Source organism: Mastomys coucha, unplaced genomic scaffold (assembly GCF_008632895.1).
Source record: "Mastomys coucha isolate ucsf_1 unplaced genomic scaffold, UCSF_Mcou_1 pScaffold4, whole genome shotgun sequence".
NCBI lineage: Eukaryota > Metazoa > Chordata > Mammalia > Rodentia > Muridae > Mastomys > Mastomys coucha.
In genome coordinates this window covers 10535630-10549761 of record NW_022196910.1, presented here as the reverse complement: position 1 = coordinate 10549761, position 14132 = coordinate 10535630, and the positions used below count along the sequence as shown (strand labels likewise).

General features: G+C 47.2%; 1 protein-coding gene across 6 annotated transcripts in view; it reads right to left on the bottom strand.

The window, feature by feature from the left end:
- Positions 1–14132, bottom strand: part of Syn3 (synapsin III) — a 467567-nt gene that overhangs the window by 418637 nt on the left and 34798 nt on the right. For 5 of the 6 annotated variants that reach the window (XR_004112682.1, XM_031348897.1, XM_031348899.1 and 2 more), the window contains exon 2: positions 12572–13031. Coding sequence is in view for 5 of the 6 variants with exons in the window: in XM_031348897.1 (XP_031204757.1) it covers positions 12572–12882 (311 nt within the window). In the remaining variant the exon portion in view is untranslated. Of the gene's footprint in view, positions 1–6468; positions 6860–12571; positions 13032–14132 lie in introns of those variants that run through there. The other variant, XM_031348903.1, reaches the window with a different exon arrangement.

The following is a 14132-nucleotide window of genomic DNA, read 5'->3' as shown; positions in this document are numbered from 1 at the left end:
CCACCACCACAATCCAAGTTTTCTTACTGGTAAAATATTAGGAGAAAAATTACTACATCTGCCATCTGGGTAAGGACTTCTGAACAATGCTCCTGGCACACAGTAGGTGTTTTGCTAACAGTCAGCTCGTCCCTTCTGGTTTTCTGCATGAAGAAGGCTGAGAAGATTTGTTATTGATCTATTCACCCACACAAAGATTTACTATCCATCCACTAAACAGCTTATTTATCCATCCATCTAACTCATTCACCCATACATCCACTTGCCCGACTACTCATTCATTTATCCATCCATCCCTCTTCCTTCTTCTCCTTACTTTGTGCTAAGCATCATGTTGGTCTAAGACATCCAGTCAAAGCAGAAAGGATTTTACGTCATGCTGGAAGACAGTCCTTGAGGAAGACAGAGATCCAGCAATTACCTTAACACTTCTATCTTGTATCACAAGTCCCCAACTGGTAGTAGGCCTGTGGAGTCCATAGCTTCTTTTTGACAGGAAGAATTATAAACTCTTACTTTTGTGTGTGACAGGGGTTGTGGTGTGTTCTAGCATGGTTATGGGTATGTGCAGGTGTATGCATACACGTGGAAGCCAGAGGAGGACGTCAGGCACTCTTCTCTATCGATTTACATTTGTCTCTAAGACCACCTGTCTCTGAGCCTAGAGTGAGGCCGGCAGCCAGGAAGCCCCAGTAATCCTCCTTTCTCTGTGCTCTCCAAGCTCTGGGGTTACAGGTGTGGGGGGGGAGTTGGGGGGAGACCATGCTGAGCTTTTAATGTGGGTGCTGAGAATCCAAACTCAGATCTTCATGCCTGTGAAGCAAGCTCTCTAAGCTATGGAGTCATCCCCCCACCCCCACATACACACCTTTTACTTTTAGAATACAGAATTCATTTTAAAAGTCTGGCTTCCCTTGAACATTAGAAACTTGGAAACATCTGTCCTGTATTCCCAAATGGCAGAAGCTGGCTGAGAAGCCTGCAGCTGCTGCCTTTAGTGGGAACACTGGCTGTCACAGCCAGCACCATCCCCATGGTTTCCAGTCATCTCCCTGCAGCTGAAGCCAAACGGCTAATGCCATTTGCCATGGAGCCTAAGCTGCCGTTTTCCTGACCACAGGGAAGTGTTTTCTCCCCACCTGCACTTGTTCCCATCCACGTGCCCACAAACTGACTGGTGTGTCTTCCACAGACAAGACTTTTTAAGCCAGTTCTTCACACAGCAATTAACTTCTCAAAGATCTCCAGAAAACCCGGCAGAAGAGTGGACAGGAATCCTCATCCCTTTTCCTGCCATGGCAGATGATTCCCTCTTGCCAGGGAACACATTAGAGGCAGGCTTCTACAGGCCTTGGGGAGAGAGACATTATGTAATGAGGCTGGTATCTGCCCAGAGGCATGCTTTTCCAGGGGCAGGGTTGTAACCAGTTGGGGTAAAGTCTGGGGGCACCAGCTCTGAAGTCTCTATTGCCCAAGCAGAAGCAGGTCTCTGAAGGACTCTATAGAAAGGTCACTGGGAGGACCTGGGTGAGAAAGCCAGGCTGTGGAGGGTGAGGCTGTGGAATTCCTCAGAGAAGAATGAGGTAAGGGCACAAGACAGGCAAGATAAAGGTGAGAGGAGAAGAGCCAATGCTTCGGTTTAGAGCCTCCTCTAAGGGCTTCCAGAGTAAGATGCGTGAGGCCTGAGCCCTTCATCACTTTCACAAATGAGTAGCCAATCCAAATTTGGAATCTTCTACATAATGGGACACTCACCCCTTTCCCACCACCACTTGATCTCTGCCAGCGAACTGTACTTATATTGCACTGTACATGTGCCTGGCCTGCTTTGTTTATCAAATTGAATTTCATCTCCATCTTCCATTGCTCCACCAGTGGTCTCGTTTCTACTCAATTTAAACCATGTAATAAGCCCTCTGTTTTAATCGCTTCTAAGCTTGGTTTTCCACCAGGGTCAACAAGCAGGCTTCTGGCTCCATTCTGGACATTCAGAGTCCACTGCGGTATGTGACAGTTCCTTGTGGCCTGACCTGGATCCATGGAATCCTTGTCTAGAAGTGGTTCCTCCATTCGAATTGGTCCATGTTCTGACAGAACCAAGCCTCCCTCCTGTACACAACATTTGTAAGTTTGTCACAAAGTCTCCTCAAGAGATAAGGAGTAGACTAAGTCAGACTTAATTTTCACCAAGAATTTGTTTTTAAGTGCAACGGCAAACACGAGTTGATGCATGCATGTGCAGTGTGTGCCCATCTCTGCAGGGGCCTCACAGGGTGACTTTTTCTAGAATTTCAATCATTACACATTCCTTTCCTTCTAAGAATATCACCATATATATCCAGTAAAGCCTCATTTTGCGTATGTTGACCAAAGATACTTCTTTTCTTTACAAAGAACTTGACCTTATACAACAAGTTTAGGGTGGCAGCTGGAAATAATCATTTCAATGGAATCACTCATCCAGAGTCATGGTCTTCACGTATCTACATCTACATGGTGGTATATCTAAGGAAATAGGCACTCTTTACATTTGAGATCTCATGGCTCTGTCAAGCTCTTTAGAGAATCAGCAAAAAGAGTTAGGGGAAAAAATTTCCATATTCTCTTCTGTTCAAAGACATTTTTTTTCCTTGTATCTTCTAGCTAGGTTCTAAGGGTGAAGCTCTCCTCCAAGATTCTACAAGAGCAGCGTGGTGGTAACCCTCTTTCTGTTTCTCCTTCCTCTGTCTCTACTCACAGAAGCTGGGTAGGAAGCTGCAGAGACACCAGCCCTTGGATTGGACAGCATGAAGACCTCACGGAGAAGGGTCAGCACTTGAAAAATTCTTCAAGTCAAAGGGCTAGGGGCTTGGGTGCCACACAAGGCCCTCACTGTGTGTGCACATTGTCTCCCTGATAAAAGGGGCCGGGCCTGGGAAAACTGAGCTGTCTCCAGGCAACAGAACTGGTTGATGGGGAATGTCCAGGCCCCTCCCCTCCCCCCTGGACACTAGGGCAGAGAGAAAGACAGGGAGGGAGGGCAGAGGTACAGGGCCAATGTCCAGTACTGAAGCCCCCCACCAGGTGGGATCAGGTGGAATGTTTGAGCTAATAAATAAAGCAAATAGGAGGTGATACCTCTTTTATGTGACCCTCCTCTCTTCATTTCACCAGAAGCCCCTTACAATTCTCTACATACAACAGTCGCATTAAGCAATGGAGGGCCTTATGGTGGCAATAGGCATGAGACCCCCAGAGCTGGGGGTCTACAGCAGAGTTGTGCATCTATGCTTTAAGCTTCTCTATTTACTCTAGGGCCAGCTGACTGACTTGGAGCTCTCACTGTAACTCAGAGAATGACTGCCAGTCTGCCAAGGCCTAGACACCCCTCCTCCAGGGCTTCTGGAAGCTGGCCCTCCAGCACAACCAGCTGAACTGAGAAGCATGCCAAGCAGCTTCCTTCCCCTGGCTCCCAGGGCTATTATATTCACAAGCAATTAGTAACTGCAATTAATTGATAATAACAATTACCATCCCAGGGCCTCTTATGTCAGGCTGAGCCATGGACCGACCTCACCCGGGCCACTGTCTTCACCCTTCAGGAAAGCTAGTCTGTAGTCCTGCCTTACAGAGGAGGAGTGTGAGGCTGGGAGGTTAGACTTGACTAAGGTCTCATAAATGAAAGGGAGAGTAGGGATCTAGGAGTCTGGCTGGAGATTGTCCTCTGGGCTTATCTCCCTCCCTGCTGCTGATGTCAGAGAAAGCTGTGCTCTGAGGATGGGGCCAGTCAGGAGACCTGATTTGACTCCCCAAACAGAAAGCAAGGCATCTCAGAAGCTAGCCTCTTGCTGTTTCACACATTTCCTTCTTCCCTGAGAGAAAAATACTGGACACGCAATGAAATTCAAATTTCAAATTAACAGTAAACGAATGTTTAGTATATGTCAATCTTATGCTTCACTGTATATCCTTAGGCTCATTCACTAAGCACTCATTGATCACCTCTGTTTTTATTTGCTCACTCTGACAATTCTGCTTTGATGGTAATCTTTATTATCAATTTGATGGCCTGTATAATCACCATGGAAATATACCTCTGGCTGGCACCATCCCATGGGCTGGATTCTCAGATGGTCTAGGATGGAGAAAGCTAGCTGAGCACCAGAATTCATCTCATCCTGCTTCCAGATGCAGGCACTATGTACCTGCCTCCTACACCTCCTGCCATACTTTTCCCCACCATGATGGACTGTACCTTTAAAGTGTGAGCTCAGATAAACCCTTCCTCTCGCATGTTGCTTCGGTCATACAAATGAGAAAAGTCACTAGCATACCTTCCCATAGGCCACTGCGGGTGATGCCAACTCTGAGATCACACCCTTTCCCCCTCCCCCACTACCTGCTGGTGGCAAAGATGTCGGCAGAATATCCTGGTTGCTGTGGGGCCAGTTAGGCCCACTGCAAGTCCTCAGAGAGACACTCCAAAGTGTCTCATTGTCCAAGCAGTCAGAAGCAGTCTGACCCCTCAGTAGAAGACTAGAGCCGTTTCTGTTTCCACCTAGAGACACAGCAAGGAGCCTTGGGAACACCAGGAAAGTGTCAGGGAACACCCTGAATTCCAGAGCACCTAGGTGTCTTCTGAGAGAGCCTTCCCAAGGCACCTTCAAGCCTGACCCTTCCTATAGAAGAAACAGAAGCTCTTTGGTGTCTGCCCCTTCACTGATGAAATACCCACCTCACTGACCTTGTGATGTGTCAGGTAATGTGCTCAAAACACTAGATGTTAAAACAGGAGAGAAACAACAAGACTAAGACTCAGGTGGAGAAATTGCTAAAAAAAATTCATGTGAAAGAGACAAGAAAGGAACTCTCACTAGGGGCTTCATCACACCGCCACCCCCGAGGTCAATGAGGTAGGGACAGAGATAGTACAATCACTCACTTTACAAATAAAGAAACAGGCTCACGAGCAAGCCGGCCAAGACACAGAGATGGTGAGAGTAAAGCGTGGGCCTTAATTCTGAGTTGCCACCTACCAGGCTGGAATCCTCTAGAATTTAATCCTCTTCCCCCCTTAATTCTCATAGAAATACACATCTGGCATATGTTCCTGGAAGTGGCCACTTTAATACCAAAGCAGGTAAAGAGAATGGAAAAGTCTCTGCCTGAGTTCCCTTGGTACTTTAAAAAAAAAAAAAAAATATATATATATATATATATGTATATACATATGTACATATATACATATACATATATATACATATATATGTACATATATGTGTGTGTATATATATATACATATATATTATATATATGTATATATAAATATACATATATATTATATATATATGTATATATATATATAAATATATATTCTCTGTGTATCCAAGAACGATTTTTACAAAACAGTCACTCTGCCAGTCTGAGATCATGAGTGTCTGGATGCCTTCAGGGACTCCATCTCCTCCTGGCACCTTTACAGTCAGCCACTCAAAGGGCTCTGGCAGGTTGACGCTGCCTGGGTTGGGTAGGGCACTTTCCTCCTGGGTGAGGTCACTGGTCTTCTGTGCTTGGCCAATGAGGTGTAAGTGGAGTTCTGCCACCATTCTCTCAGCTGTCAGATGCTGGATATGTGTGCGTGTGGAGGCAGTGCCAGAGCCTACTCACAAGCAGCACAGGAGATCCCGAGCTTCAGGTGCAGATGGAGGGCGGCAAGAACATAGTGACACCCAGCCTTGCCCTCAAATGCCCTCCCTGAGTCCCAAGACAGCAGTAACATCTGCTTGGGATGAGGGCACAAAGCTTTCTTATTTATAAAACAAGAATGGTATTAGTACCCACACAGTAATTAGGAGGACTAAATTAGAGAATGGGTGGGAACCACTCAGCAAAACGCCTGGCAATGGGAAGTGCATGAGATTGTCAGTGGTCATTGTCAGTTGACAGCATCTAGATTCACCTGGGAGGTGTACCTCTGGGCGTGCCTGCGGGGATTACCTGAATTATATTAATTGATGCGAGAAGGCCCTGGGCAGGGGATGCTGGTCCATGTAAAATGGAGAGAACAAGCTGGGTGGCAATGTGCTCTCTCTTACCAGCTATGGGTTGTATACATGAAACCACATACCTTAAGTCCCAGCCCCTGAGAGTCCCCAGTATAACAAACAGGCCACAAACTGGAGCCGTTGGCCACAAAAGAACCATCTCTTCCTTAAGTTGCTTTTTGTGGAGTATTTTATCCCAGCATCAGGAAAAGACACTAAGCCCATTCATAAAACTATTCATGTAATAATGAGGACATGGCTGGTCCTCGGAGTTTGTTGATCCGTGTGTGTCTTTGCTCTTCTGTTCCATCCAAACTGACCAGCAGCTCCTTCATGCCCAGCATGGGAGGCTTGGGTAGGAAGGTGGCTCTTACTCCCCCCCTCCCCAAGCTCAGCCACTCTGGTTTCCTTGAGCAGGTATGAGGATCTTCTGCTGCTTCCTTACCTGGAAAACAGCCCCTGGTCAGTCCACTGGGACGGATAGTGCCTATGACATCTGTGTAACGGTCTCCACCAGAGCCAGTGTGATTTTTCTGTTAGGTGGAATGTGAGGTGAGAGCGAGTAGAATTTAAGCCTGCTACCATTCCTCATTGTCACACTCATACCTTGTCATTGCCAGTAACCTCCCAGATCATTGCACATTTCCCTGTCTCTGTCATCATAGAAGCACAATGACATCATTTAGGAGTGGGCAGGCCACTGGTGGGAGAGAAGATACAGATGCCCATCTCAGTCTTTTTCAACCTAGAAGTGTAATAGGCGTTCAGCCGGGGTTACCAGTTAACTGTCCCTTGCCAGGCGAATGAGGTATGACAGCCTCTAGGCTCCATGCATGGTGGCCAAGGGGCACTTTAAATAAAGGACACCCTTTCCATTTGTCAAATAGATAAGGAAGGGGTGGTGGTAATCAGACATAAGACAGGCCATTGTTAGATGGAACTGCAGTTTGAGAACAGTTAAGTGAGAGGAGAGAGGACCACCAGGATGAAGGCTTATCTGCACCTATGCCTCCCAGTGCCCCTCCTCTCTCTCCAGAAAACCTGCAAGCAGGATGGTTCACCTGCTCCACCTGGTTATGGTCTTTGTAATTGCTAATCAACAGAAGGTTTTTTATTTTGACATTCAAAACTAGGGCTCTGGTTGGTGCACCCACATGTCTCCCTGCTTACTTTTGTATATGTGCATGTGCAAGGGGTATTCATGTGTGTGTATGTACTGAGTGTGTGCATCTGTGGATGCCAGATGTAAACCTTATGTGTCGTTCCTCATCTCCTGCCCACCTTCTTGTTGAGACAAGATCTCTCACTGAACCTGGAACTTGCCAAGTAGGCTAGAACAGGGATAACCACCGAGTCCCAGGGATCTCGCTGTCTCCAACTCCACGTTGCTAGATTACAGGTGTGTGCCACCCACATCCAGCTTTTTATGTGGGTTCTGCGGATTGGATTTAGGACCTTCTCAGACTCTCTGTCCATTTTTAAAAACAATCCTAAGCATTCACTTTTCAAGGACTCTAGCTTATTGATAAAGAGCTAAGATTTCTTTTTTTTATTTTATTTTATTTTTTTTTAAAATACTATATTTTCCATTAACTTTTTTTTTTAGGGCAAGATGTATTTATTTATTTTATGTATATGAGTACACTGGAGCTGTCTTCAGATATACCGGAAGAGGGCGTCAGATCTCATTACAGATGGTTCTGAGCCACCATGTGGTTGCTGGGATTTGAACTCAGGACCTCTGGAAGAGCAGTCGGTGCTCTTACCCGCTGAGCCATCTCGCCAGCCCAAGAGCTAAGATTTCATAGTATGGGGATTAGAATTGTGACCCCTTCTACTGTGTGTGTGTAGTACCACTGACTACTAAGGTCAGGTACTTGCAAGTTCATAATGTCACACTGATTAGACAGAGAGAGAGAGAGAGACAATGACATCCACTGACTGTGCGTTGAATTCTAGAAAATATAAAGATGAGTGAGTAACTTGAGGAAGAGTCCACTACAATCTGCTGTGATATGACCCATAAGGCTGTGGTGAAGAAGTTACACCAGGGAGGTAGCAACCAGCACTGTGAACGAGATGTTCATGTCAGATGTGGGTCTCCAGAAGAGGCAACATCTTTACCTATTCGAGCTTCTAAGAATGAACAGAAATTTGTTCAGGTAAACCCAGAAGGGAAGAGTATTTTGGGGAAGACGAACAGAAATTGGTAAGGCGAGTTGTGCTTAGGGATCACTTGTCTGCAAAGTAGGATGTAGTGCTGAAGACATACACGGGCGGGGGCGGGGGTCCCATACACGGGCGGGGCAGGGGTCCCATTCTTGTGACTTTAAACTTAAAGTTTAAGCTGGTGATGCATCATCAAAGGGTGGAAGTTGGTTTGTTTCCAGAGAGGATACAATGATGTTAGGTTGGAAGTTAACCAGGAGACAAGGTCAAGACTGGAAGCTTGAAGCCAGGGACTCTGCTGGAAATTCTAGGCAAGGAAGCCAGTGCTTGCAGGGGCAGCCGACTAAAGAGAAGAGCCTAGAAACTGACTCGCTTGCTCACTGCTTTCTCTGTGGTTCCCAAGACTGACTGCTTCGTCCCATCCCAGAAGACAGACCTGCTACCAAGCCAGCCCTCCAGTAGGATGGGCAGGAGCTCTCTAGAGACCCATGGTAAGGCTAGGTTCACCTCCACAAGCTGCATCTTAAAGTGTTCAGCCATGAACCCTTGCAGCAAAGGTAGCTTGGGAATCTGTTTGTTCTCAGAAAATGCAGACAGTATAACCCTGATCAAAATCAAAAGCCTATGGCTGAGAAAGGCTCAAGAGGAGCACACCCCACTCTTGTTTCTCCCAAGGGACAGGCTGTCAAACTGCCTTCTAAATGTTTACGTTTATACTCATAAACAAGTGCTGCTCTCACCCTGGGGCTTTTTTTTCCCCTAGAGGATGTTAGTTAATGCAAAGATCACTATCTGGTGCTAGAGCTGAGAATCAGTTGATGATTATTGATGATTCGTAATTGGGACATCTATATCATTTCCTGTCAAGGCCTGGGAGCATCACAGAATTTAAGAGTGGCAGAGTGCGAGGGTTGTTATGAAATGTTGTCATCCCAATATGACACCGTCACTATAACCATGAACACCCAGACCCTTCCACATTCCATCAGAGAGAAAGAGAAGAGGTGTGCCCACAAGATCCCGCCCTTTCCTGAGGAGCCGATGGCTGCTAATGGTTGCTGTGAGAGGGTGTGTCCTTTTCTCCAAGGGTGTTGCCACTGAGGGACTAGATGGGAAGAAAATTAAGAAAAAATAAACGTAAGGTTCCTTTCTCAGGGGTCTGGCCAGTTCTCCGGTGGAATTGATTGGACCCACAGGTTTAAATAATCTGCCAGCTGGCCTACGAGAAGAAGCGTGCGTTCTCACCACACTCTCTGCTTGCAAGGAAACCGCATGAGACAGATTGGCCCTGAACCAAAAGAGAAAGACAATTTGCAGAGCTGAGTCTGAGAAGGGTCAGGAAGCTGACAGCAGTGTGCCCCTGGGGCTGGGGGGCTGGGGGACTAGGGCTGGGGCTGGGGGGTGTAGGGTCACTCTCGGCCCTGACAGTCAAAGCCCCTCTCATTATCATCTCAAAGGGGAAGGAAGAGGCTGTGGGAGCTTGTTTCTTCTCTTTTCACAACTTCTCCTCTCTGGAGACCTTCACACAAAGAAGGAATAGCTGGGAAGAAGCAGGACCTGGAGGCAGCAGGCTCCGCCAGGATACACTGGACCATAGGGCTAGCCTGCCACCTGCTGGCTAATTTTAGTAGCTGTGGCCAGGCATTTTTGGGAGACTTCTATAGGTAGGATTGAGAAACTTCTGGTGTCCGCAAGCTGTTAGTTCTGGAAAGTCTCCCTAAGTAGCAGAGGCTGGCCTTGAACTCAGTCCTCTCAGACTCAGCCCCCTAAGTGCAAAGATTACAGCTGTGCCCTACCACAACCAGCAAGAGCGATTCTAAGGCACCCAGGGGACATTAATTTGGAAAGAGCTGGGACTGCTACTGAGATGCTGAGAGGTTAGGAGGTCATAAAGATTTAAGAAAGGAGTTCAACGGAGAAGTGATGAGCCTGTGGTAGGAAGTCTCTGAGTCACAAGCATTCAGTGAATATGGAGCCAACTCCCAGGTAAGCCCATGAGCCTCAGTTTCTTTTTCCCCACCAAAGGGCAAGAAGAATGCCGGAAACCAAACACTATTGTTCTTAAGCCCCAGTGAAAGTGTGAACAAGTGATAAATGTTTCAACACATCGAGAAACTAAACACTCAGGCCAAACTTGTGGTCGCCACCACGGCTTCCAAGGGAGCAGCACCTAAGATTTATGCACTACTAATTTCTATAGATTAAGGAGATCAATGACTAAAGTCAAAATCTAAGTGCTACTTGGCTGGGGCCATTAGCTGGATCGCAGCCTTGTTCACTGTACCTTGTCCCAGTACCACAGCTAGCTAGGTGCTGGCGAGATGGCTCAGGGAATAAAGTATTTGACTTGCAAGCGTGGGGGGACTGGAGGTCAGATCCCTGAACCCATGTCTGGAAGGCATGGTGGCCACATACAATCCCAGCCCCGGAGAGGCAGAGGCAGGGAATCCTGGTGGTGCGAGGGGGTAGGGCGGGGAAACTAGTTAGCTCATCCTGCACAAGTTGGTAAGCTCTGGGTTCACTGAGAGATCCTGCCTCTAAATACAGGGCAGAGTGGTTCAGGATGACACTTGGCATCAACTTCCAGCCTCTATACATAGAGCCTATTTGTTAATGCATAAACATGCACCCACACAGATGAGAACATACATACATACATACATACATACATACATACATATCACACACAGATATACTTGTAAAAAAGAAAAAGTTGGATTAAATAGAAACTGAGATTCCAAGGATAGCACAGCCAGTTGATTGCTGGGTAAATGGGCAGGAGCTTTGCCCTTGGATGAGAGCCCGGATGCAAAAACCTCTGAAGCTACCAAGCCTCAAGAGCAGAGTCCCAGCATACAGCAGACACAAGCAAACCTGTGAGTCAAAAGCCTTTGAGGAAACAGAAGACAATGCAGACTGATCAGACAGAGGCAACTTCCAGACCACCCTGGATGTTAGGGTCAGATTATTTCCAGTTTGGGTGTGGGGGCTCATACTTATAATCCCAGCACCCAGGAGGCAGGGGTAGGAAGCTCTCCCATGAGTTTGAATTTAGACTCGGTTACATAGTGAGTTCTAGGCATAAAGCAATTAACAGTAAAGGGATCACTTCTCATCAGAAAGATGGGGCCTGCCATCTAAATCAGCTGGACGTATTTTAGCACTGCTGAGCATTAGGAATACGTTTGAATAAATGAGCAACTTCAACTCCAAAGCAGAGGCTCGGCTGCCCCCAACCTGAGTCTGCTTTCCCGGGGGTGCTGACCATGTGCCAGTCTTTAGAGTTCTGGAGATATGCACACATGAATTTGCCCCCCAACGCTGTGCATGGGTCTATCATCAGAGCAACTGTTTGCACAGGTTCAGCTCTGCTCTGGACATAGTGCTTCAGTGTCTACATAACTGGGCCCGGTGTCCTTAACTGTAAACTATGTCTTCTGAGGCTTATAGTATTTCTCACCTGTCAGGATCACAGAGTTGGGGGACAGACTTATGCCGGAGAGGCAGACCCGTAGGAGCACCTCACCTGCTCCTGGGTAAGCAGCTGGTCCTGACCTGGTGCCCTGTGACTGGTCACTTACTGAATGATGACTGCTTTCAGAACTTACTGTCTGGAGGAGGCTAGAGAAACTTGTCAACCCCATCCAATGGAGCATCAGAGGTCAAGCTCATGAGAGAAGTGGGCTGGACGTGTGGGTAATCTGCTCCCAAGAGTTAGGATAAGAGCAGTGAGCCTCTGAAGATCTGTGTACCTTCTTTTTTAAAAAATTTCTAATGATTTATTTATTTTTATATATGTGAATACACTATCCCTGTCTTCAGACACACCAGGAGAGGACATCAGTTCCCATTATAGATGGTTGTGAGCCACCATGTGGTTGTTGAGAATTGAACTCAGAACCTCTGGAAGAGTAGCCAGTGCTCTTGGCCGCTGAGCCATGCCTCCAGGCCCTGGTGTGCCTTCTTAACAACCTCATTTTGGCAGAGCAGAAGGTAACTTGGGAAACACTGTGAGGTGTATTTCATGCTAAAAATACTTTTCTTGTTCAGAAAGGTCATATGATTCCCTGCTGTATCTCCAGAACACTCACAGTGAGTGAGCTTTTCCCATATCAAAAATGTTTATAGCATACACGCGGAACTTTCCAGACTTGGGGCCTCTGTTGTTTATTTCAGAGCTGTTAGGCTTGGAGTTTGCAGATGGCTCTGCCAATATAAGGGCCCTAGAAAACAAGACACACAGCTTCTCTTTGGTGAACGCCTCCTGCTCCCAGCTAGCCTCAGAAACTATGTAAGCCTCTTATAGCCTCTTATTTTCTATTCTTTCCTCCCAAGATGTGAGAGAGCCCCATCCGGATTCCTTCCCTGAAGCTGCTTACCAGTCCGTGTGGGCGTCATCGATCACCAACAAGATCCTGGGTCTCTGAACCACGGGTGTGACAGGAGTCGGTGGTTCCATCAGCCCTGAGGGGGCCTGTGGGGTCTGTTTCATGGCACTGGAGAAGGAGCTGAACAAGCTGGATCCTGGAGATGAGAAGGAGGCAGCCAGGGGCTGGGGGTGCCTCCTCTCTGTGGCTGGGGATGCCGGGGAGCTACTGGAGCTCTCTGGGCGCTGCAGGTCCGGCATGTAGCCATTGGGCAGGTTGGCCACAAAGCTGCTGTCAGACAGCCGCCTCCGGAGGAAGTTCATGGCTGCGATGGATGGGAATCCTTCCACACAAAATCAACTAGATGGGGTTTGAAGTGCAGGTGGCCAGCTACAGGGAGCTGGAAGCTTGGGGTCAGAGGATCCCAGGGCTTCTGCACCACCAGAAGTGGGCTCCACAGAACTCTGTTTACCTGTTGAAAACAAGCCAGCAAGCACATTAGTGGAAATATCTACCTCCCACTTAAAAGCAAATAGATAAAGCACATTTCCAGGCCATTGTTTGTGTCTGTGAAAACTGGGACACACTTCTAGAGAGTACTTTGGGAATATGCTTTAAAAGCATACACCTGCGGTCTCTCTGGGCTGGTGTCCTGAGCAGACCTTGAGTGCAAGCTCCGAAGCCAGTCCCACAACACCCAGAGGAAGCTCCACTCCCAGGTGTTCTAACACGCCCAGGATCAGAGGTGTGGAGGACACAACATCTGTCCCAACACTGGGAGTAACTGGGACCAGCGGGACCAGGCACACAGGAACTCCGCCAGCCCAGTGGCTCAGGTTCCTTCTGGTCTCTCTAGGCTGGTGTCCTGAGTAGACCTTGGACACAACCTCTGCAGTCATTCCCAAAACACCCAGAGGAAGCTGCACTCCCAGATGCTCTAACAAGCTCAGGATCACAGGACCCCAGAATCACAGGATCACAGAGACAGCGTGACTCTGAGGAGTTCTAACACAACCAGGATCACAGGAAGGATAGGCTCCAGTCAGATTTAGCAAGGGCAGGTAGCACTAGAGATAACCAGATGGTGGGGAGGCGGGTATGTGTGTGTGTGGTGGTGGTGGGGCAAACATAAGAAAATAAACAACACAAACCAAGGTTACTTAGCATCATCAGAACCCAGTTCTCCCACCATAGCAAGTCCTAGACACACCATCACACCAGAAAAGCAAGATTCAGATCTAAATGATGATGACACAGGACTTTAAGAAAGACATAAATAGCACCCTCAAAGAAATACAGGAGAACACAGGTAAAGAGCTAGAAGCTCTTAAAGAGGAAACACAAAAACTTAAAGTTCTTCCTTAAAGAACTACAGGAAAACATAATCAAATAGGTGAAGGAAATGAGCAAAACCATGCAGAATCTAAAAATGAAAATAGAAACAATAAAGAAATCAGAAAGAGAGACAATCCTGGAGATACAAAGCCTAGGAAAGAAATCAGGAGTCACCAACAGAATACAAGAGCTAGAAGAGAGAATCTCAGGGGCAGAAGACACCATAGAAAACATTGAC